The 25,746-nt window shown below is 31.4% G+C and overlaps 1 protein-coding gene and 2 long non-coding RNA genes across 4 annotated transcripts; all 3 read left to right on the plus strand.

The window, feature by feature from the left end:
• The first annotated feature begins 2,676 nt into the window (after positions 1–2,676).
• LOC114166566 lies at positions 2,677–4,155 on the plus strand. Of its 2 annotated transcripts, XR_003599959.1 has the most exons (4): positions 2,704–2,756; positions 2,884–3,013; positions 3,584–3,621; positions 3,738–4,155. It is a non-coding gene; the product is annotated as an uncharacterized LOC114166566 (long non-coding RNA). The 2 variants fall into 2 exon arrangements; XR_003599957.1 differs by having other exon boundaries at positions 2,677–3,013.
• A 361-nt stretch (positions 4,156–4,516) lies between these two features.
• On the plus strand, positions 4,517–6,407 carry LOC114168256. The gene is made up of 3 exons (XR_003600648.1): positions 4,517–4,605; positions 4,715–4,783; positions 6,147–6,407. It is a non-coding gene; the product is annotated as an uncharacterized LOC114168256 (long non-coding RNA).
• A 285-nt stretch (positions 6,408–6,692) lies between these two features.
• Positions 6,693–16,257, plus strand: LOC114173247 (endonuclease 2-like). The gene is made up of 9 exons (XM_028057515.1): positions 6,693–6,831; positions 7,275–7,449; positions 11,792–11,899; positions 12,011–12,066; positions 14,038–14,121; positions 14,342–14,434; positions 15,540–15,607; positions 15,773–15,846; positions 15,940–16,257. The coding sequence occupies exons 1-9, from the start codon at positions 6,721–6,723 to the stop codon at positions 16,053–16,055; spliced, it is 885 nt and encodes a 294-aa protein (XP_027913316.1). The 5' UTR covers positions 6,693–6,720; the 3' UTR covers positions 16,056–16,257.
• The last annotated feature ends 9,489 nt before the right edge of the window (positions 16,258–25,746 follow it).

A 25,746-nucleotide genomic window follows, 5' to 3' on the forward strand; every position in this document is an offset into this window, starting at 1 on the left:
CAGGAAGAAAGAGTGAAAGAGAGGCCTATTCTCTACATATCTACTTGTCTCCAACAAGGGAAATGGTCACTATTTTATAGCCTGGTATAGGCAGTGCTCAGCTAGTTTTCCCAGGCTCAGCCACATAGTCTTCATGTCCTAGATTTCCTTTTTGTTTAAGCTTAGCCCCAAATCCGTATCAATGTTGAGATACCTCTATCATTGAATTCATTGGTTCCTATTCATCTTTGGTCCACTTCCAAGTATGTGGCTTAGCAACGTTTCTTTGACTCAACAATAAGACTTCTGACTGTTTTTGTATTTTCAACTATTGTGGCTAAGCTGGGTTGGCGTGGCTCAACCACTAGATACCTTTTTCCTTTGTTTTTCTACAAAAGAGTGACATGTTATTAAGATTCCTCATTTTATCATCCAAAAAGTTGGAGGCATGATGTTTGGACAAAAGAATGCATGTTTTCTTGAGAAAAATACTTTTCAACTAAGATAAGTGTCTAATTTGTTATGCAAATTGGATGTTATACATACACTTATCACCCAACCTTTGTGATTAGAGATCCCATGAATAAGGTTCATACAGGTAAAAATAAGTCACTTGTTAGTTCTGATAACACTAAATTGATTTTTAAATCAGTTATGTCCATTCCTGTGGTATGTGTGAACGTGCTAGAAACTGCAATATTTATAGGTTAAACTTTGTAATTAAAATTCTATGAGGTGTAAGAATTTTAGCTTAAACAAAGTTTTAATGATTTTCATATCCCTTGTGGGTGGTGTATGATTTGTAGCATACACTTGATGAAATCACCTATATGAGTGTCGAATGGGGTCGCTTGTATGAGATCTTGACATGATCTTCAAAGCACTCATGAGTATCGAGCACACACATGGCCTAGTAAGCGTAACACAACGTTAACATCAAGAATTGTGGGGGTGTATGGTGATTTATAAACCGTTGACACGTATCAAGTGTCTTTGGTTCATACAGTTTGCTATACCTACTACACTGTGTTAAGTTTCTCAATCTAGGATTGGTTCATATAACTTGCTATACCAATTCTGATGCCGTATATCTAATATGAGACCCATGATTTTCTTCTTTTAGTTTTTCTTTTCTTATTTTTTGCAATACGTGGGGAATTGTTATAAAAGCCGTGGTTTTATTATATTACAAAATATATGACTGTTGCATTGCTCTTTAATTTTTCCAGTTTTGGCTATTAACGCATTTTTATTGTTGTCATTATAAAATTTATTTTGACTGTTAAGCTGTTACAAAAATCCACCATGGGCCATGGGATTTTTAGTCTATTTCAACCCCTCTCTCCACTTATAAATAGGTGTCTTGTGCTTCATCCAAAAGACACCTCTCATATTCTTTTCTCTTATTTCTTTATGCTCTCTTCTCTCTCTTTTTATATTTCTTATATCCTAGGTTAATTACTTTTTAAAGAGTATTTTCTTGCTAGTTATGAGATCCTCGAAAAATCCGAGAAGTTTCTGTTGTATCCTGAGAGTTTGTGCAACACACTTCGGACAAGTCTTTAAGGACAACGAATATACACGCCTTAGAAAGTTGATCTAGTTTGTGTTTCCGTCAACTTTTACAACACAATAGTAGTGAACCAATTACAATGGTACTAGTGCAATGGAACTTAAGAATAGTGGCATTCAATGTAGTGGCTATAGAGGTAGAAAACATATAATCACCGAAGATGTGAAGAGAAAATACGCAAATGAGAGAAAATTATTGGAAAAAGAAAATTAGTACACATGAGAAAAAGAATAGTTAGAAGCCTAAAATAAGAAGGCTTGCGATGACGATTTAATATTAGTCATTGTCATTTGTGGAATACACGACGAATCACTTAAGAATAATTCTTGTATTGCACACGTGACAATAACTAATACTTAACCATCATCACAAGTCGAATATAACAACAATTTTTTTTTTCTTCCAATTATCAACTTATAGTTGCTAAAATTCCCAATAATGTCACCGGTCACATGTTGACAACAATTGCTAAGAAACTTTCATCCTACCTATCATCAATGCATTAATTAGTACCAGTGATACAAATATTTTTTTCAAGTATAAAATAAGCATTCATTGATATATTTGATGTGTATCATGAAACACTTCAGGTTTATTGTCTTTATTGTTTGAACAAAAACTCATGAAATATAAGTAAAACACTCATGTCTCTTTGCCTAAGACAAGTACTTGTGTTCATCGAAACTATATATATATATATAATCATGTTTTATTCTTTTATTAAGTACATAATAAAAATCAAATAAATGATTGGTTGAGCTTTTATCTAAATATTATTTTTCTTAAACAGTAACATTAACATTAAACACTACAAGAATACACAAAAATAGCCACCATAGTAAAGCGTCGGCCATAAAAAATGGACCCAAAAGTGGGCCAAAAACAAATTTTTATTTCAAAAATTAAAACTTAAACGTTTGCTAGACTGACACTGTAAATCATTATATCTTGGAAATAGTAAAAAAAATACAGTGTGGGCCTTTGGTACACTACACTTGACAAATTAAAAAAAAAAGCATTTACTTTTAATTCAAAAATAGTAACGTGTGTGACGCTTGGTAAACCACTTTTCTCAATAAAAAATGAAGTGAGAGATTCATTTATTACCAGGTAAAGTAAAACAATTTTTCCATTTCTTAAATTTCACTTTCCCCCGCCGAACAAAGGAACCGTGGTTGGAGCTGCCATCAATCCTCCATGCACGGTACTACTCTTGAGCTTCGAATTTAAAATATCACAAATTTTGTAAGAATCTCTGAACAACCCTTTGTGATTGCGTTTGTAAGTTCAAAATGGTAACTATGTGAAAAACCCTATAATATGGGTTGAAGGTCCTCCGAATCGGGTTCAAGTTTCTCGTTCTGAAGAGGCGAGGAGTCGAGTGTGGTCAAGCTCAAGGTTTCGCAGATTTCATTTTTCCTAGCCGAACAAATGAATCGTGCCCCCTTGAACATGAATAAAGTAAGCAATCTCTGAGAATCCCTCTTTGATTTGTGTTGATAAGTTTGAAATGGTACCTGTTTGAGAAAGCCTACAATATGCTTTGAGGTTTTTTGAATCAGGCTCGAGTTTTCTGGGTTGTGTTGATTGTGTTTAAGTCTTTCTGGATCGAGAAATTGGTAAAACATGTACGTGTGGATCAATTAATTTGTTCAAAGTATTATTGGTTTTATGTATGTAACACTATGCAATATTATTTTGTTGTGATTGTCGTAATTGATGAAAGCAATGGCACCTTATAATTGGTTTGGCGAGAACAAAATGCATTATATTTTAAACCTCGAAAAATTGAAAACATGTTTTGGTTAGACTTTCCTTACCCCTACACACACATATATATATATATATATATATATATATATATATATATATATATATATATATAACATGAAAAGTAGTAATGTATTGTGCTCCTTCCATAGTAAATTATGTTTTGTTCCATTAAATATGCTTCTTAGTTTTATATTGCTTTCAAAATAGCTTGACTGATGTTTATTATGATAAAATGGTTAACACCAATAAATTTTCCAGAACTTTACACAAAGAAGATGTTTCAACTGCTACAAATTGTAAGCAATTTTCACTCTCTTAGAAGCTTTTGAAATTGGATATTGGTTATATTTTGTACTTGGACTGTTTACGCCCTTCCTTTCTTATTATTGACATGTTTCGTTGTATTATTTAGATGAACTGCAACAAGCCTGGACTATTGCCCTGCCTCTTAGATGCTTATTGTAAAGAAGCAACCTGTTGTGACATAGCAGTTGACCTTCCCGATGCAACCTATAATTTTACTTTAAACAAATTAAAATAAGCGAGGGTTAGGCCCACGCTACTACTATAAAGGAGTAAGGAAATTAAAGAGTCGCATTTTGAGTGGGTTGGACCGTCGCTTTTTTGAGTCCCTTATGCACGCAAAAATTGGAAAGCTTCCATGTACAGGGAGTGGGTCGAAAGCTGACGCTCAAGGGACGCATTAGAGTCGGTTTTCACCTTTTTGATGGGTTTATGTGGGACTCTAATACAATGATTTCTTGTAGTGAAAGGGTGCTGCATAATTTTAAAGTGAAACTGTAAATTTAATTGAAATGCATTATTATATTAACACGATAAGAAACAATCCCTAGCAGAAGCATGTCCTTAACTAAAAATATAAATAAAAACACACATAAAATTAAATATAATTCAACGCTTTTAGTTTTCCTTTCACAAATAGTCAATAAAAAATATTTTATTATTCAACTTACACGAATAAAATTATCTCGTCCAATTTAGAAAAAAAAAAATTCCTCTGGCAACGCATAAGTAACAAAATTTGTTATATGTAAGGCTCATTTATTTTGCTCCTTTTATTTTAAGGGTTGTCCCAATCTTATGGACCTAAGGACTGGTTCAAAGAGGAAGGATCAGACTTAATCTGTCCCTAACCCTAATCTTGTTCTCATTTTCGTAAAACAGAATCCTCACACCCTTAGAGCGGCTGTTGTCTTACTCTCTGCTAGGGTTTGTCTCCTCACCGCTTTCAAGTTTGCTCGAGCTCTTTCCTACTCCACGTAAGTCATCCTACATCTCGTGTCATCCATTCCTTAGTATATTTTCGTGTTTTACCCAACTAAGCCTCTATAACGAGCTTATCTTGCATTATGTTTCATGGTTTTCCAGCTCCTAAGCGTACTCCTTAATCTGTTGCGTCCGTGTCTACCATCGAGGTCTTGCTCTAGCTCATTCCAGGTAAGGGAAGCTAGAACCTAATCTTGTATTCGTCTCTTTTGCTGTTCTTGTTGTTGTATTGCGATTTTATGGTTGATATGATGTTCTGGATGCGTGGAATGCTTTAGTGTGTATTTTTGGCTTGGTATAAATGGCTGTCGCAGGAAAACAGTGGCGAGATCTGATAATCTTGCCCAGCGAGATGAGCAGAGGCTCACCCAGACTTTTTACGCGAGGGGTCGCTCAAGCAACCAGCTCAATTTTGAGCGAGCGAGTGTCTCGCTCAAGCGAGGGGAGTCTCGCCTAAGCGAGAATGCGCAGAGGCCGTTGTTGTGTGTGTGTCGAGCTCTCGCCTAGGCGGAGGGAGCTCGCCTGAGCGAGAGTCCTTCTCGCTTGAGCGAGACTCTCCAGCCTGAGCGAAGAGCTGGGCGAGAATTCGTCCTGAGTTGGTTTCCCTCTATGCTTGGATGTTTAGCTTGTGCTTGTATGAGTTATTATATGATGGATTCACGGGAATGATTATGCATGATTGGGAGATGGTTATATTTGTGAATTGTGAGTTTGACATAAGCTTTATATGAGTTATACTTGAGAGGTTGAATATATATGTGGTCACGAATTTGACATGAGCAACAATAGACATGATGGTTGGTAATCCAGTGGCATGGTTTTGGTATGAGGAGGAACACTTTACCATGGTTGGGAATAATGAGTTGGTATTGATTCAACATATGATAAATGAGAGTTGGATACGAATGTTGGTGTGAGGTTCCATGCATGATATATGTATCTGTTACTTGGCTGTTTGTATATGTTTGACATGTGGTTAGTACGTAATTCCTTGAAGTCTCTAGGTGGGACTTCAGGGTCATGCTTTAGTGGTCGGGACATAATTCCATGGCCTCTGTTAGTGGGTGTCCATGGTGGTGCCCCATCTATATAACTTGGTAAGGATTCAAGGTAAGGATCGCATCCTGACACTCTAAGGAGTCAGTTAGTCTCACTTAGAGCAGACTGACTCCTGTGGTGAGAGTAGCATGAGGCCTGAAACTCATTTAAGGACTAACCTTGTGCGTGAGGGAATTGATTCATTGTAACACTTGTGACACATAACTCGGGGGTGAGCAGTGGTATCCACCACAAGTGCAAGCATCCGCTGAATCCGACCAGGTTATATGTAATCCGGATGAGTCGAGTCGAGTCTTAGTGTATTGATTGAAAGGTCATAACATGCTCGGTTGATATGTATACATGGAATTGTGAAAATATATCTGGTTGTATTAATGAAATTCTTGTTGGCTCTAGCTTACCCTTTTGCTTGTTGGTTGTTTTGTATGTTGTCCTTCTATCCTTGCGATGATCATCAATCTATTGATGGGAGCAGATAAAAGAGTTACTCAGGGTCAACAAAGGAGGAATGATTTCGCTGCATAGTCTGCATAGGCTGGACTTTAAATTTCTTTATGGGCTTTTCTTTAGGGCTACGGCCTATGTACCTGTTCGTTCTTGGATTCATATACTTTTTGTCAAACTCTTTAACTAGTTTTCTTTTGGGACTTCGTGGTGTGCCTTGGATGGTAAGGAGTTAAGTTTTAAACTCCTGGACTGCACTATTATGTTATCTTTATGTGACGCTTCCTTTAGTTTCGCCCTTTTAAATTAAATGGGGTGTTATATTATATACCTATAAAATTTATTGAGTTGTGATCATAATGTTTTTATCCACTCTTTTTCTTTTAATAATATCTTACTTTTCTTTTTTTAGATTATCCAAGGTAAGACTTTGGTGACTACTCATTTAGCAACAGCATTACATTATCTAGTATTAATAATTTTCAATATTTACATGGTCGTAGTTTTGTGGTCGTTTTCACTACACCAAAAATATCTCTCTTCGGGGAGTGGCAGCTCTCTATTTAACAGGCCCACTATAGGCATGCTTCGTTGTGGAGAGCAGCATGAGTCATTTTTCAATTCAGTTTGTGGCAATACTTTCACTCACGCTTTTGCTTCCAAATACGCATGGCTGGGGAGACGATGGGCATGTCATTGTTTGCAAGATCGCCCAGGTCACATGCTTCATTCCTAACTACCATCCTCTCTTTCCTTCTGTGAAACTAGTTGTCCGAAAATTCTAACTGAGTTTCACTAAATTTTGTAAAATAAAAGTTCATATTCATTTATACTAGAGTAAATTGACCTTATCTTTATTAAATATAAACTTTCTGACACATTATCTCACGTCAAAGTAAAATAAAACAAATAATAAATTTTGTTAAGATTAATTCTGATCTCCATATTTGAAAAGTATATTTTAAATCTAAATCAATCTTAAAAATAAATCCATTTAAACCTTATCTTTGATAGATGTAGAACCTGTTAAATTTGAACCGGACTCTAACCCGTTAAATTTGAATATTTAAGGCTAAATTACACGTGCGGTTGTTGATGTGTTGTGGTGTGTGGTTGTTGAACGTAGAAGAGCAGAGTGTGACGAATTTGTTATTAACAGGCTCGTCTGAGCAAAAGTGCTGCAGAGGCTGTGAAAAATCTGCTGCCAAAATCTGCAGAAAACGATTTATCGAAGAGGTGTTCGTGGGCAGATCATGTTCATCACATCTTTCCCTGGTCCTCTGCTTTGCACTATGCAAATACTCCTGATGCCGTTTGCAGTTACAAAAACAGCAGTAAGTTCCACACTTTCTCATTCCTCTTTCACTCACTCACGCTACTCACTTTCTTCACATTCATTTTAACTTTTGTTTGTTTTCACCACATAATGCATGTAGAATTTGTACAGTTGAAGTAGGATTTTCTTAATTAAAAAGTAAAATGAATAAAATAAATAAATATATATAACTATATAACTGATTCTACATATATTTTTAAGAATGATATTTGAGGTCAAATGTGGAGAATAAAGTTCAAGTTTATATTTTAGTAAAAATAAAATTTTAGTAATATATAATGAAATTTCTTTATAAGTTTATTATTTCAAAATTTTAATTCGAGAGATACGATTGTTTGAGTCATATTTCTTATTAGGTAAATATGTTTTTGGTCCCTTAACTTTCAGTAAACTTTAGAATTAGTTTATTTTGAAACTTTGGAGCAATTTAGTCATTCATCTTTCAAAATACGTGGATTTAGTCATTTTAATCAAATTTTTTAAAGTTTATTTGGCATGTCAAACGCATTTTATAATAGTATTTGACTTAACATCAAAACAAAAATGTATCAAACATTATAAACAACTTAAATACAATCTTGAAATGCGTATGAAACATCAAATAAACCTAACAAAATTTGATTAAAAGGACTAAATACAGGTATTTCGAAATATGGAAGAATAAATTGGTCCAAAGTTTTGAAATAGACTAATTCTAAAATTCACCGAAAATTAAAAGAGCAAAATCATATTTAACCCTTTTATTATTGCATGATCCTAGTGAATATAAGTTTAACCGAATAATCTTGACGAAAATTTAGATAAACAAATCCTACTATAGTTAAGAATAGGCCGTTATAATAATGAATAGTATACGTACCCATGCTGAAGAGACACGGTTATTTTACATTTATATCTTTATATCTATAAAACTTGTTTTTAATGATAATGTTTTAAGAAAATCTTTTATAATAATAAAAAAAAATTAAAATAATGAGTATGAACTAGTTGTAAAAATCTATAAGATTGTGTATTTATCTCTAAATTCATAATGGGTTATCTATATTTTTTTTATTAATATTCATAGTGTAAAAAGAATATCTAATTTGGTCTAATATGTTTCGATTTTTAAAAATTAATTGTTACATTTTCTAAATTGTTAATAAAGTATAGACATCGATTATAGAATAATCAAAGTATATACTCTAATTGTTGTTCTTTGAGTGAATGGAAACCTATAATAAAAAATAGTTAGAAATATAAATTTCGATTTCAACACCTGTGTTATACTTTTCATTTTAAAAATACCCAATAATTTCACTACACTGGTGCCTGTTTATTCTTCACAATTGTGGATATATAATGATGTTGACCACATTTTCTTAATATTTTAAACGTGCATTAAATAATTTATAATGATAATTTGAAAATTAACATCATTATAAATTCTGGATTTTATTAAATATATATTTAATTTTATCACACTTTTAAACATAATTAAATTTGCAATCAATTATCGTTATTACACTTAAATATATTTTTGGTTTCAAACTTAACTAAATATAATATAAACTTTCACATATCATTTATTAAGATATAAAGTATAAATTTAATTTAATTTAAAACAAAACATAATTTTTAAAAAATAGTTTGAGAATTGAAAAATATATTTCATTATTATTTACTTTTTTCAATAAATTTTTCTTTTTCAATTTAGGTGAATCAAATCTTTAATATATATATATATATATATATATATATATATATATATATATATATATATATATATATATATATATATATATATATATATATATATATATATACTTTTTGTTCCATCTTCAACTCAAACTAAACCTCTTAAACAACTCGATATTAAATATAAAATGTTTCTTGTAGCAATTTAATATTAAGCCCTGAATAAAAAAAATGGGAATATTATTTAAAGATTCCAAAAGTGTGGTAGTATGATTGAAAACCTCAAAATACTACCCGACACAAAGCAATAATTCAGCAGACACATTTCGTAAAGCTTCTGCAACAACTATTCGACATGTGCCAAATTTTGAAAAAGAGGAAACACTATCTCATCAAGTTTTCATCTATCTCACACTTGCTAGGTCATATTTCTTCAACCATATCTTCTTAAAATATTTTTGGAACTTCTATCTTAATGCAAAATTAAATAAAAAAATTGTTAAAATATAAGTCGCATAATATTTATATTTTAATAACATTTATTCAATTTTTAATAGAAAAATATATTTTAAAAATAAAGTGTATTTTTTTACAGTCTAAGGTTTAAATTTTATATTATGTTAATCTATTTCGATGAAAATATTTAGTAAAGTTTATATTTTAAATTTATTATCCTAAGTAGGATCTATCCACATATTTTAAATTTCTTTTATTTGAGATTTTAATATATGGCTATTGTTGAGAAAAAAGAGGGTTAAATATGTTTTTGGTCCCTCAAATTTAAGCGAATTTTGGAATTAGTTCTTCTTCGAAACTATATCAATTTAGTTTTTCATCTTTAGAAATATGTGGGTTTAGTTATTTTTATCAAATTTTGTTAATTTTATTTGATATTTTAAAACGAAAGTGTGTCAAACAGGGTAAACAATTCAAATGTTATTATGAAATGTGCTTGAAACATTAGATAAACTTAATAAAATTTAATAAAAAAACTAAATTTATATATTTTTAAAGATGAATGACTAAATTAATATTAAGTTTCAAAGAAAAATTAATTTTATAATTTAATTGAAAGAGAAAAAAATATATTTAACCTAAAAAGTTCGAATCAAGCGCACGTTTAGAGTCATAATTCTACAAGTCACGTCACGACGAGTATATTGATCCAAGATGTGTCAGTGCATGTGACCCTACAGTGCTGCACGCCCTTATAAATTTTTGTCACGTGAAGGTATTATAAAATATTTTATGTTATTTTATATTTAGTTTAAAATACTTTTATATGATATCTATAACTTCAATTATTAGTTGATGCTACAACATAAATATAAATTGACAACTATTTCATTTATATATGAATGAAAAGTTAATAAGATTTAATGACAACAATGACACAAGTGGAAAATTAAATGGTTTAGGTTTAATTTTTTGTGTATATTATTTTCGGATCGAAATTAATCATGTTGAAAGCGAGTTATCACAACATTATTTCGCACAATCTATAATAAAGAAAAATAATAACGTAACAAAGAGTAAATAAGTATATCTAATTTCCTCCGATTTCCAAACATATCATTGGTGGTGAAAGAGAAATGAAAACTAATTAAAATATTTGGGAAAGAAGAATTAAGTATAATAGTTTTAAAAAATATGGAATTTTCAAATGAATATTTAAAACTATAATGATAAATATCACAATTAAATAATCATAATAATTATAATTTAAAAAAATATTAATAATGAAACACACGGTAAAGACGTATCTTTTCATTCTTTTTTTTCTCTCCTTTCCTTTCCTTTATTCTAAAAATTATTAAATATATTCTATTATTTTTTTAATCAATTTATACTCGTTTCTTCCCTATATCAAACATATTGTTGATTTTTTTTTTTAACATTACTCTCTAAAGAGTGACTCTTGTTTCACAATTCATACACAATTCATACATATGTGTCTCACTTATTCCACACGTTATACGTATGGAAATAAACTAAGATAATTAACCGCGAAAAGCTAGAAATAACTCCAGTGTGCGTTTGTGTTTTCTTTCCCTGATAACGAGACCCATAAATTCCAATGCACAGAAATTTTATATAATCTGTAAAAACTTAATTATTCTTCTTCCCTTATTCCACATAACCAAACTAAAGTATATTTTATTATGAATTAAATATAATTTTATTTTCCAAATTATAAAAAGAAAATTGTGTTTTGCTTGTAAACTAAATTACAAAATATTTCATCCTCGTATTTTGTGAAAATTGTGTAAAATATTTTTTCAATAAATAGTTATGTGTAAATTATATTATAGTTTATTGTACAACTCCTTTTGTTACATCCACATGTCATTTTGTTACGAAGAATCTTTTATCTAACTTTTCAGTAATTAAATATTTTATAATTTAGTTTAGTGATGAAATTGGATCTTTTATAACAATTTGAGGACGACAAACATATTTAGCTTTTTATTAACCTATGATATTTATTTGAAAGATATATACTATTCTGATTACAAATCTCATGTTATTTTAGATAAAACCAAACTTGGGAGGAAGAGATAGAATTAAACTCATTTTGTTAATATAATATGAAAGTCTTACAAAATTTATGTCATAATTGTGTCATGGTGTTGTATCAGTACTAACTTCTTGTTCATATTCAGGGGATTGCATTGATTACAAAAAGGGAATTAAGGGGCGATGTGTTGTGGCTGCGATTAACAATTTCACAACGCAACTTCTCGAATATGGCAGTGAAACAAAATCCAAATGTATACCCTACTTTCAAACTAATAATAATCTCATTCATACTCATAGCTCCACATGATTTCTCTGTTCACTGACACATTTTTCTTTCATATGGTAACATATCAATATATCAGATAACCTCACACAATCTCTTTTCTTCCTTTCACATTTTGTGGGAGATATCCACCAGGTATATATTTATATATGCAAATACACAATACCTAAATTCTCTTCTGTGTGTGTAATGTGTATTTAGAAAAAGTCTGAATTTTCTTTTCATTTTATATAATTGTTCAATATTTTTTCTTAATTTGTTTATTTAATATGGTCTCAATATTTATTAAAAGGATCGGATATGATTCATTATATTACATCACTGTTAATATTGTTAGAAAGTGAGGATGATAGAATGATACATTTATATTTCTACAAGGCAATAAATACTTTATATCACTTTTTCAAGTCGTCTTTTAACGACGACTTTACCTTAATCTAAAGAAAAAGTCACATTAATTTTTTTTAATAAATACTGACACTACATTGAATAAAAAAATTGAAGAAACACATTAAATAATTGTTATACATATTAAGGTATTAAGCCCAAAATACAAAAGAAACAGCTGGGCATAATTTATTAAACTATACTAAACTATAGTTAATTGTATTATATTAAACTAAAGTATACTAAACTATTCATAATAATAATTGAACTGTACTATAAAATAGTTCAGTTTTAAGAAACTAAACTTATGATAAGTTAACTAAGTTAACTATTGAACTATAATAGATTGAAATAGCAAAATACCTCAAATAAAATATTGGTATTAGGATAAGAATTGGACTTATGTGTTTTATGTCTTACATTCTATTCTTTCTCTTTCATATTAAAATATTTATTTTATTTTGTCTTAATTTTTTTCTTTCCTCTTTCTTTGAGAAAAATATAAAATATTTATAATTAATTTATTAAAAAAAAATATAAATTAATTCAATATCTTATTTTATTTTCAATGAATTTTACTATGTAATGTTATTTTTATGTTATGATTTTACAGAAGTTATTTTTAAAAATTAAATTTTGTGACAGCTAACATTTTTATAATTTTTTATTTATATTAAAGTTTTTTGTAACTTAAATATTGAAATTAGTATAATAAATATAAATATTGGTACTAACGTATTTTTTATTTTAAAATTTTATGTAATATTATTTTTTAGTTTTAAAATATTTATTATGTGGCATCAACTTTTTTAAAGAGAATTTATTTTAAAAAATTCTTAAAATATTAATTTTAGAACTTCATAAAATTTCTATAACATTTTTCACACAAATATTAATGAATACAAATGTTAAAAAAAATATTAATTTTGAGAATTTTCTAAAATAAATTCTTTTAAAAAATTTTATGCAACATAATAAACATTATAAAAGTAAAAAGTAATATTACATAAGATTTTAAAATATAAAAAATAATTTAATACCGATATTTATATTTATTATATTAATTTTAATATTTTAATTACATTTTAAGTTACGGAAAACTTTAATATAAATAAAAAAATTATAAAAATGTTAATTGGTGTATTGAAGTATGATGCATATTTCAAGTATTATTTTCTAAGCACTTTCAAATTATATAAACTTTAAATTATTATTGTGTAGTACAATCATATGTAATTAGTGCAATTCGATTCAAAATAGTGTAATTCAGTTCAAAAAAAGTGTAATTCAATTCAAAATCAATGCAATCTGGTTCAAAAATAGTACAATTTAGTTCAAAAAGAGTGAAGTTTATTCAAAATCAGTGCAATTCGGTTCAAAAACGGTTCAAAAACAGTGTAGTTAAGTTAAAAATTAGTGCAGTTCAGTCCAAAAATAGTGTAGTTCAGTTCTGACGTAGTGCAATTCATAAAACAGTTCAGTTTGTAATAGTTCAGTTCAATTTATATTATAGTGCAGTTCAGTGCAGTGCAGTTCAGTCCAGTTTATTTTTAAGAATAACAATTCAGTTCAGTTCATCTGAATTGTTTTTCAGTTCAGTGCAGTTCATGCAAACAGTTTTTTAGTTTAGTGCAATTTTTGGTAGTGCAGTGCAGTTTGGTTTATTTTGCCCAGCTCTAAGAAATATTATACGTAATGGCTTTGTTTGCATTCGTGCAGCCTCTACATTGTGGTTTTATCTCCGATAGTGGAGGCAACAAAATTAATGTTCACTGGTACAAAAGGAAGCAAAACCTCCACCATGTAAGTTCATTTATTCTACCATATATTTCTTAATCAATAATGCTCCAGAAAATATTTCTAATTATGTAATTTTTTATGGTGAAACAAATCATATTTGATAGAGATTAACCACCTACTACTACTACTATTATTATTATTATTATTATTATTATTATTATTATTATTATTATTTATCAGCAGATTAACCATCTTATATTTATATTACTTTATATGAACATAGGTTTGGGATCATACCATACTTCAAACAGAAGTTGACAGATTTTATGACTCAGACATGGACGAGTTCGTCGATGCAATTCAACAGAATATTACGGTATTGTATAATTTTTGTTTAGTTTCAAAATAAACAAAAAAGAATGGATTAATCAAGAATTTGATGGCGCATAAACTTGAAAAAGAGAACAAAATAGGGAAAAAGTAAAATGAACATTTTCCAAAATGTTAAAATTAGTTTATATGTAAATTAATTTGCATAAGTTCTCTAAAATAACCCTTTAAGGTTTTATTTTTATTTAACTTATGTATAAGTTAATTTTAATCTATAAAAGAAATTATTTAATTTTCTTTTCTAAAAGTTCTTATAGAAAATTTTTTGTAAAACATTGAAAGTATATAATCTAGCTAAAGCTTGATTTTTGACTAAATATTCAATTTAATTCTTATAGAATTGAGACGTTGAGTAAAGGTTCCTAAATAATTTTTGTACTTAAATGGCTTATTGAAGTTTTTTTTTTGTCATGGAGTGAAAGTTTTAAAAGAAATTCACATCATTTGTTAAATGTTGTGATGATAGATTTCTCACTTTGATACGTGAGTATAATTCTTATATGAGGTGGGAGACGCTATGGATTGAAACTTAAAAGATAAATAATATATATATATATATATATATATATATATATATATTAAATAATTTATCAATTTTGCTTATAAGTCTTTTTGATATATTTTGAAATTATAGATATAGATTTTATTTGTGAGTATTGTTGGATTATTATTTATTATACATATTATTGGTATAATATTGTTTATGTGGTTGATTTAGGTTTCATTATTTCTTTATTTCCACTAACCAATAAAGAGTTTTATGAAAGGAAATTATGAACTACATTTTTAATATTTCACAATAATTTAAATCCAAAACCATTAATTATTTAAGAATATATTCACATGAATTTAAATCTTGTTTTACATTACCCATATAAAAAAGCCACAAAAAATGTAGTTGCAATATATAGTGATACATTGCTACGACTATACATATTTATGTGAAGAATATCAAAAACAAAAACAAGGACTTAGATGCAGATGGAAAAAAACTCCTAACTACTTTGAATAATTATTAATTTACCAGAAAATTAAGTATTTACTTTTTGATGTTCTCTCAACTTTTTGTTTGTCTTTTTCTTAATCAACAGAAAGTATGGGCCGATGAAGTAGAAGAATGGGAACACTGCGCTGACAATGACCTTCCATGCGCAGCTCTGTATGTCCCACTATATATTATCATTTATTAAAATATCATATATATCCAAAATAAATTGTTTCAAATGAAAATATTATTCTTCGAATAATGCACACCATTCTTTTCAAACACTCATTATTTTTATTGGATGCATAAGTAGCAATTAACATGGTTAAATTTTTGTAGATATGCATCTGAAAGTACCATAGATGCTTGTAAATGGGCATATAAAGATGCCACAGAAGGTTCAGTGCTAAAGGGTAAGCTTTCAGAACTCTGATGATACAAAAAGAGAAAAGAGAATTAATTTATCTTTTACATTTTCTGATATTCTCTGAAAATATACTCTGCAGATGATTACTTTCTTTCACGTTCACCAATAGTCAATTTGCGGTTAGCTCAAGCAGGAGTTCGTTTGGCTGCTATTCTCAATCGTGTTTTTGACAGAAAGCTTTCATCGTCGATGTAGTTTATTGAAAGAGAGTGAGTCCACAATTTGGTTAATAAAGAGGAATAAAGTGCCGTCTAATTCCTAAGCTTAACTTTAAGTGCACTAGTCTTTCTCATTGTTGAGTTTATATGTTTATGTAAACATTGGAGAAAATGAAGTCTAGGAAACTTCCAAGTCTTCATCTATTAAATTGGAATGCATTTGGTTATTATCTATTAAACCACTCCAATGTGATTGGTCGGAAAAGATTCCTAATCACATAATCTCAAGGACTTATACAAGACATGATGAAATCACAAAAATAAAGTCGTTAACTAAAGATAATTTAGAAAAAATAATTAAGAAATAAATACGTAAAAGAAAGTGTCACAACCTAAATTACAACAGGATGACAAACTTAAAAATAAATTAATTAAAAAAAAAGAATTGAAGTCGCCACCATAGTTTATTTTAGAAAACTATGGAAGACCATAAAAATAAAATAAAATCTGTAAAAACCAAATTTAGGGTTCGAGAGTCGGTTACGCGTAGGGAAGGTATTAACACCCTATAATACTCATCAAAAGAAGATACCTTTAATTAAACAAAATTATTTTTTAGTGAAAAAGACCCGACAATGAGTAACCTTGCCTCTACGTATTCTCATTAAAAATGAGAAATCAGAATTACATAGTTCTTTATAAAACTATTTGGAAATGACATCTTGAAAGTGCACCCGACAAGGTCTAACCTTGCTCCTACATATTTCCATTAACAATAGAAAATCAGGGATCATATACTTCTTGACAAAAAATTTAATTTTAATTTTTAAAGTTGTCTCTTGACATTTTAAAAAATGAGTGTCATGCGACCCGTGCAGCCGGGTTGACACCAAAATCACTTTTTATATTTTATATTTTTGAAAAGGAATGTCGTGCGACACAAGCGGTCGATTAGACACCAAAACATCTATATGATTTTTATATTTTGAAAAAGAGTGTCGTGCGAAGCGAGCGGTCGATTAGACACCAAAACTATTCTATGATTTTTATATTTTGAAAAGGAGTGTCGTACGACGCGAGCGGTTGATTAGACACCAAAACTATTATATGATTTTTATATTTTGGAAAAGAGGGTCGTGCGATGGGAGCGGTCGAGTAGACACCAAAACTATTTTATGATTTTATATTTTGAAAAGGAGTGTCATGCGACGCGAGCGGTCGATTGGACACCAAAACTATTTTTATAATTTTTGTATTTTAAAAAGAAGTGTCGTGTGACGTGAGCGGTCGATTAGATCCTAAAAGAAAAGAAATAAAGAAAATAATTTTAAATTTTTATTTATTCTTATTTTTACCATTTTTGAAAATTATTTTAATTTTTATTTCAATTTAAAATATTTTTTAGAAATTATATGATTGAAATGTGAGATTTAATTAGAAAATGGTAAAATTGGAAAATAGAAAATGGAGTCCATAAGTGAGAAATGCGTAATGCATAAAGTAAACGCATCCTTGCCTAAAAAAAGGAAATTAAAGGAGTAGGGTGTGTGCTTAGTGAAAATGCGGTACATGAGGTAAAATAAAATTAAATACCAGGGATGTGGGGTTATTACATGGGGAATGCATGAAGTAAATAAATAGAACCCAAATTAAATTGAGGGGTGCCTCTTGAAACAATAGAATTAGTAACCCGATAGAAGTATAAAAATCAATTATGACCTACAAACAAATAATAATGGTTAATTAGTAGCAAAACTTTGGCCCTCCTACACCATTCTATCACATGTGTTAATAAGAAATACTAATAGAAATATGAATAGAAAATAATTAAACTTTAAAACACTAAAAAGATCTCACGCACGCATGATTCCAAATTATCATTCAATGCTTAAAAGAAACATGGGTCCCACCTCCACCATTTTTGCATGAATTGAAATATATTGTCTTATACTTTTTATGAACATCTTAACAAACAAAACGAACCCATAATTCTAGACTCAGTTTGCATGCGAGTCTCACACTCCATATATATAATTTGCACTTGGTTTAACACAAACATAAATCTCTGTACAGATTCCAATCTAAATCAAAACCATGGACCAAGCCAAAATATATATCCTTACTAATAAAAAACCAGAGGATAGGTTCAAATATTTTCCAAGTTCAAATGTATACCCCCACCGATAACTCCTTGGAAAATCTCAACTAAAACAACCACCATCAAGTTCAGCCATAATGCAAACACCGACATGCATTTGAAGCTAATGCAAACATAAAGAATTGTGCTTATATAGGACTTTAAAGTCATGATAAATATCTTTATAGTAGGAGATCTAGAGCATAGTAAGACATACATTTGAGTTGATTATACATTTGTATCTTCTTTTAGAAAGGAATAAATGATTTGGTGTATAGTGGAGTGAATTAATTTTATTTTATTTTTAACATGTGAGATGTATATCCACTTTGGTCATGGTCCTAACCCACTTGAGAGGGAATTTTGGATGTTGGAGTTTTTTCTTGGCCTCCTCATTTAGGCAACCTCCTAAAAGGCAACTTAGCAAGGAGTGACAAGGATTGACCCATGGACCATTGGCCGAATTGATGCCTCTAATTGTAGGTAGTTGGTATTGGTAAAGGTTGGATGCTGTCCAAATGTGTGACATAACATAATGAAAAATATACCAATCTAAATGTGCCATGCATCGATGTGTTGATATAGAAGTGGAAATATTTTAGGAGAGTTTAAAAAGTAAGTAAAAAGGTGTGTATACATTTAAAGGCATTGTACTATTGGTTCATGGAAAAGGAAAGCATGAAAATAAAATGGGATGGTGTAAAAATGGTAAAAAACATTCGGGCCTTAACTTAATAAAAATAAGGTGTGGATATGAAAAAGAGTTGTGTAGGTGATGTAGCTATTATAATCGAAATGAGCCTAATAAAAGAAAATAATAAAAAAAGGTGTAAAAACAAAATAGGGATGATGTATTCACCACTTATTATTTATTATTTATTTTTGTATTTTTTGGAAAATAAATTTTATTCATCTAGACGAAATTAGGTGTTGATAATTTGGTATGACTACCTTGTGTAACTTATGTTTGATAAATAAAAATGAGATCAAGGACATTCAAATATAGTTGATTGAAGGTTGAGAATGAGAAAAGAAAAAGGAAACCAGTCAACAAAGGAGCAAGTCAATGATAGTTTGGCAAAAACCTGCAAAGTTGACCTCTAAGTTGACTTTTTGCATTTTAACTTCTAACATTGTACTACTAGTGAAAGACCTTAAGGGACACCAAATGACACTTATGTTGAGCTAAAGTAACCTTGGAAAAGAGCTAGAGCTGACTCAACCAACCATGTTCTCATACACTTGAAGTGGTCAACCAAGCTTGATAACATGCACCCAGCCACGCTTATACCCCTTTTGAGATGCCACGTGTAAAAGTTTTTCTTTTCAAACTTCAAAAAACAATCACTGATACCATCCTATTAAATAAGAATTTCCACAATTACTTTATCTCAAAATAACACATGCCAAAACTCTGACTGAAACAAGTTCTATTCTCTAGAAATAAAGATTGTTCAACCACTAACTAGTTTAAATCATCAAAATGAAACTTAAGACAAGGTCTTTCAAGTCCAAAACGCAAAACGACTAACTATTACGCTTTACTCGAAATAACATTTTCAAATGAAAAAGAAAAGCTCCCAAAAGCATCCCCACGTGTTCCTCACAGCTAGGCTTCTCCAACTGTATCTATATCAACATCTATTTCCGTATAACACAAGTTATATGATCATCGCAGGTGTAAACCACAACCACATACATAAGGGTGAACTAACCATGAAACATATCAGATAACAATGTACATCAACATACAACTCACCTAGTATTACCGTAGTATATCATCACTCATCTAAGCTATCAACTATCACATGTTCTCAAAGCCACAACATGTAATCATCAAAATATTACCACCAAGTAATATTAAACAGAATGACATTCTCTCATAATTAACCACCCAATCAATTCTCATACACAATTTACCAAAGATGTCCTTTCCCATTACTCTTATAACAAGCCCCGACGAAGTATACAACTTCCATAATTAACCACCCAACCAATTCTCATACGCAATTTGCCAAAGATGTCACTTACCATTACTCTCATAGTGAGCCCCAACAAAGTATACAACTTCCCATTACCCATATCAAGAGCCCCGACGAAGTTCACAACTTCCCATTACTCTTATCGAGCCTCGACGAAGTGCATAACTTCTCACTACACTTATCGAGAGTCCCAACGAAGTGCACCTTTTGTACAATTTACGTAGAGATACCTTCCAATACATTCATATCCAAGTATACACTATCTCATCATGATCACACATCAATCAATAATCACATCATTGTCCGCATTCATGATGAATAAACACATAAGCACCTCAAGGCCTCATCGTCACATATGTCACAACACATTGACATCATACAATCCTTGTATCATTCATCATGCCCAACATCCAATATACTACAAACAAAACTATGCTGCCTAGAAAAATAGTGACGCCCAACGCCTAGATACCCGAGACCTAGCGCCTGGCGGTAGAAAAGCAAAGCCCGGTAGCCCCAAAACCTGAGACTTAGGGCCTAGCGGACGGAAGCCAGTGCCCAACACCCCCTGTGGCGCAAAAATACAAAAAACCTCATTTTTTTCATGAACAAGGCACCTATTTTTTTCATGAAAAGCAAAGCTCGATAGCCCTAAAACCCGAGACTTAGGGCCTAGCAGACGGAAGCCAGTGCCCAACACCCCCTGTGGCACAAAAATACAAAAAACCTCATTTTTTTCATGAACAAGGCACCTATTTCACACAGACCAAGCATCCAAAACATGTACAAGCTTACCAAACATGTACTATCATCTTTGCTTATCTCAAGGAATCCAAATACACCCATCACTAATCCCCTTTTACAAATTTCACCGTATACAACTTGGAATTTGCAAAACAAAACTTTACTGCACACTATTAATCCACACTTAACCATCCATTAAACCTTTTGACTTACCTTTTCAACCTTTTATTTTGAGCACCAAAACAATTAACTAATACATCAACACATCTAATGCAACCAAGTACTACACTCAACAAATCATTGCCTAACCTCACGATTTGTGATTATTATTGAACTTTTACTGCACCAAACATCCAAGATAATTTGCACACATCAAAACTATATTCACTTCATAAACCTTTCACCCAAAATGACTAAAGTTAACGCCAAAACCATTATCAGCTCAACTCAATACCATTTTCTATGAAAAGAATGAATTCCCTCTTGCATCATTTCCCTAATTTTCATTAACAAAAATTATTAAAAAATATTTCCAATGTCTATATGCCAAAGTTCATAGCCATCAAAACTACTACTATTAAATTTACATTAATATTCTTCATGTAATTTTCTTGCACCTCTTTTAACAACAAAAATATCAACACGCCAAAGCTATATTAATTCCAACCAACTTACCTCCTAATGGCCTCCTTCACCCACTCTGACTCTAAGTATCCACGTGCTCACCTACATCAACCTTTGCTCCCATATAACAAGTTACATGATCATTACCAAATACACACAAATAGGGTGAGCTCAAAAATAAAATATACATCATAATGTACATTATAATAACAAATTAAAACCCCTAACACTTCTGATACAATCCAGTTTTGGACCCAAACTTTCCCATCTTCCTCTGGACGCCTTTTAATTGTACACCCTTTGATGATTACTTGATCGATCCTTGCTGCCACGAGTGTCTATTCGCCCCTTCGACTACATGCCACCACCTATAGTCCACACATGGGAATAACTTTGTCACGACCACAATCCGTAACACCAAGTGGAGTTCTCCAATATGAACCACAGTTCGTATTTGTCCCAAGACTACCAAACTTTTCGGATATCGCCGAGGAGAGCAATCTTCTAGAACTCATCCGTATGAGCCACGATCTCGCACACTCCACTGGACTTTTAAAACCACCAGGCTACAACCTCGAGTGGTCATGTGTTACCCCAATACTAGTTACACTCGTAATTGGGCCCCCAACAAAGCATCACATCAAGACCTCCATCCAAAGCCGTGTATAATCCTTCTCGTAGTCAAATTCAGCACCTAGAACCGCTTGACACCTCGTTCGCATCGCCTACCGAAAACTGGTTCCAGATTGCCTAGTGCTCACCTCACGCCACCAAGCACCATACGCCTTTTAGTGCCTCTCTGCCTGACCATTTTTGCCTCGTGGAACCACCCTTGCCGCTAGGCGCCACACATCTAGTGCTTCCCTATTTTTCCCCTATTGCTTGGCGGCTCACCCCGTGCCGCTAGGCACCACACTAGTAGCGTCACTACTACTGGTTTTTGGAATTTTGGAACTGGTTCTCTATGAACCCAAACAATCCACCGGCAATCCAAAACAACAACCACACTTATCCAATCATATTAGCATGACTGAATCACAATTCAACACATTCATATACCCAATGGGTTCATAGTTGAGATCATAACATTACTCAATTATTAATAGAATTCATTACATATCACATGAAGCAATCCCTATATATTCATATATATACTCCACCATTTAAATCCATGCTAGCATTCATTTTCAAGTTATGAATAATACATGCTCATATCGAATATAAAGTAGTAGCACTCTAATAACATAAGCACACGAGTCTATGCAGCAATGCAAATAATATAACACTTCACACCTCTGATGCAACAATTTCCTTTATATTGATACACATGCATTCACCAATGAACTCATTCTCAACATGTGACTAACCCAAATGAACATTGAAATTAATGGAGCCTCACAACATAACCTAATCATGCTTCCAACTCATGCGACATTAAACTTACCTCCAAAATAATACCTTCACACTTCATTTATCCCATTGCATCACACTAAAACCAATATTTAGCACTCTACATGATCATGTATCCACACTAATATTCACATTAGTAGTTACTTGAAATTATCATGAGATTATTCATGCATTTTAAAGACTTCCAAACTAGCAATCATGCGTATCATATATATCCAACTACAGGCATTCAAAATTAGATCACATCGTACAAACTAAAGAGAAACATGTTATGAACCCGCTGTCAAAATTTCAGCTAAATCGGACGTTTAACAAAACGAGAAACGCAGTTTTACGAAAACTACGCAGACTAGAAAATTGGTCACCTAGCGCCTAGAAGCCAGGAACCTGGCGCCTGGCGATACAAAACTAGCGACTAGCGGTCCCTACTGTGCGAAAATATGAAAAACAACGTTTTTCATGAAAGATGCCTATTTAACACATCCCAAGCCTCTAAATACGTGATCCACTCATGCAATTGCTCGAAAATTCAATCAATCATGCGTCCAACATTCATACACATTCTATTAGAGTACATTCATACAATTTTAATTCCAACATTGGCACCAATCATCATACTCATATTCAAATTCATTTCTCAAAAGCCTTCCTAGAAACCTTATGAACGTACACTGTTCAATCACCAGACTAGCATCAACTTTAGTAATTTATCATTAATTGATCATGAAAATCATACAATACCATCACGCTAATAATTCCAAGACATTACTATTTCCCCCAAACTCCTAAAACTCATAAATCCGAACCACGAGGCTCATTTCACTTGGCGGTAAGGGAGGCCCGCCAGGCGGTTTCTGGGTAAAACCCAAAAACTACGTTTATGTTGCATGCATCGCTTGGCGGCGTTAAAGGCCCGTCAGGCGGTTTCTGAATTTTCCAGAAAATCACCGATATCTAGAAAAGTGTGAACAATTACTAAAGGATTGCACAACCATTCAACCAATTCATGTTTCATGATAATTCCTATACATATAAGATTATATTATCACGTACCATGATCAAGCATATTATTAAAATAATAAAACAATTAAATTAACATGCAAATGGCATACACAAGACTCGAACATAAATCCTTTCATGATAGTCAAGTACCCTCAACCACTTGAGCTAGTATTATTCCTTGTCATCTGTCTCCATATTAATTAACTTAGGGATTCTTGCCCTCGCATTTATTAAATAAATATTTAATTGTTTATTTAATTTTTTCGGGTCTTACAACAAACATTTATCTTCTTAAAAAAACCACTAACTCATTGTGATTTTCCATTTGCAAAAGAAAGAAAGCACCACTTTACTCCATACCCCATCAAAACAAAACATAAAAAATAAAACAAACTAGTTTTCCTTACAATTCCATGGAGAAAACCCACACTCAATACATGTTCATAAGATCAAGAAGAACAAGGCTTAGCACCCTTTACCTAGAATTCCTGCAATAGTACCATCTTAGCTTTGCTATACTCATCCCTTACTCTTCACGTTCTGACTAAAAAAAACGTGTTCTCTCTCTCTCTCTCTCTCCCTAAACCACGTGTTGCCTTTCCTTTCTTCCCAAACCCCAACTTTTTAACTTAGCTAAAAAAAACCCTTTGTTTTTCCCTTCGAGGCAATGTAAAAAGAAATTAAAAATTATTTTTAGACTACATAATCCTTTTCCTCTCCTAACCCACATTACTAATTTTCTGCCCAATTACTCACCTTTTCACCTTCATAGGTGCTTTAGCTAGGATTCGAACACACAATCCCTATGATTAAGCAAGCATCGCAATACTCATATCAACTATCATTCAACACACATATCAACATTTTAGTAACATCCACACATTCAATATATTCAAGAACAAAATCAAATATATTTTAAAAAAAATATAATTGCTCCAAATGCATACATTAGGAATCAAACCCTTGACCACCAACCCATGACTAAGGCTTTAACCAATTGTGCCACTCTTCACTTCCATTTATGACCTTTCATATTAATTCAATTAATATTCCTCACGTCAAATTATCACCTTAGAAATATAATTATTTTTCTAGGTTTTACAATGTCATCTAGTAAATAAAAGCTATCCAAGAAGCTAGAGCTTGGACAAATAGCTTAATTTATAACAAAGTATAAGATTAGAATGTGAGCCATGAATTTAGGCCTTACTTAAAATAATTGAGTTGCACATTAAAATTAGATCATGAAAAATCACTTAGCATTTAAATTAGGCTTCAATAGATCTAATTCAAATGCCAGGCCAAGAATCATCTTGTAGAACACCACACATTTAACATATTTAGTACATGGTGCAAAACATGGTTCATGTGAGGTGCCACTTGTCACTTGATCCACTTTTCATGGCTAAGGAATTAGAAAACATGTGCTGAATTTTTTGAATTTCCCTTCCAAAAAGTTGGACGAAATTTGGAGTTCTCCTTCCTATAAATTGAGAGCTCAACCCCATGTGTAAACACTCTTGACTGTGCAATGTTATGTTGTTACGGTTACTTTCACATGAACACTACATTGTCACTGCATCAGTTTTCTGGTTTACCTATGATTTTTGGTTTCCATGGTTTTCTTTAAGTTCTATATCCATATTCTAGTTGTCCTTGGTGTTTGGGCCATGTTCTATACACTTGTATTAGTTTAATGATTATTAAGTGTAGTTCATAGTCATAACCCTACATTCTTAATAGTGTTTTAGGATTTTACTTTTAGATATTTCCCCTACATAGAGGTTTCATACATTTGCATCTTCATATTGTCATTCACATGTATTGAT

The sequence above is a fragment of the Vigna unguiculata genome, chromosome 2 (assembly GCF_004118075.2).
Source record: "Vigna unguiculata cultivar IT97K-499-35 chromosome 2, ASM411807v1, whole genome shotgun sequence".
Classification (NCBI taxonomy): Eukaryota; Viridiplantae; Streptophyta; class Magnoliopsida; order Fabales; family Fabaceae; genus Vigna; species Vigna unguiculata.

Coding starts and splice junctions, on each gene's coding strand:
- LOC114173247 (XM_028057515.1), top strand. CDS start 6,721: ATGAGTCATTTTTCAATTCAGTTTGTGGCAATACTTTCACTCACGCTT. Junction 14,122..14,341: donor GGAAGCAAAACCTCCACCAT/GTAAGTTCATTT, acceptor ATATGAACATAG/GTTTGGGATCATACCATACT. Junction 14,435..15,539: donor CAATTCAACAGAATATTACG/GTATTGTATAAT, acceptor CTTAATCAACAG/AAAGTATGGGCCGATGAAGT.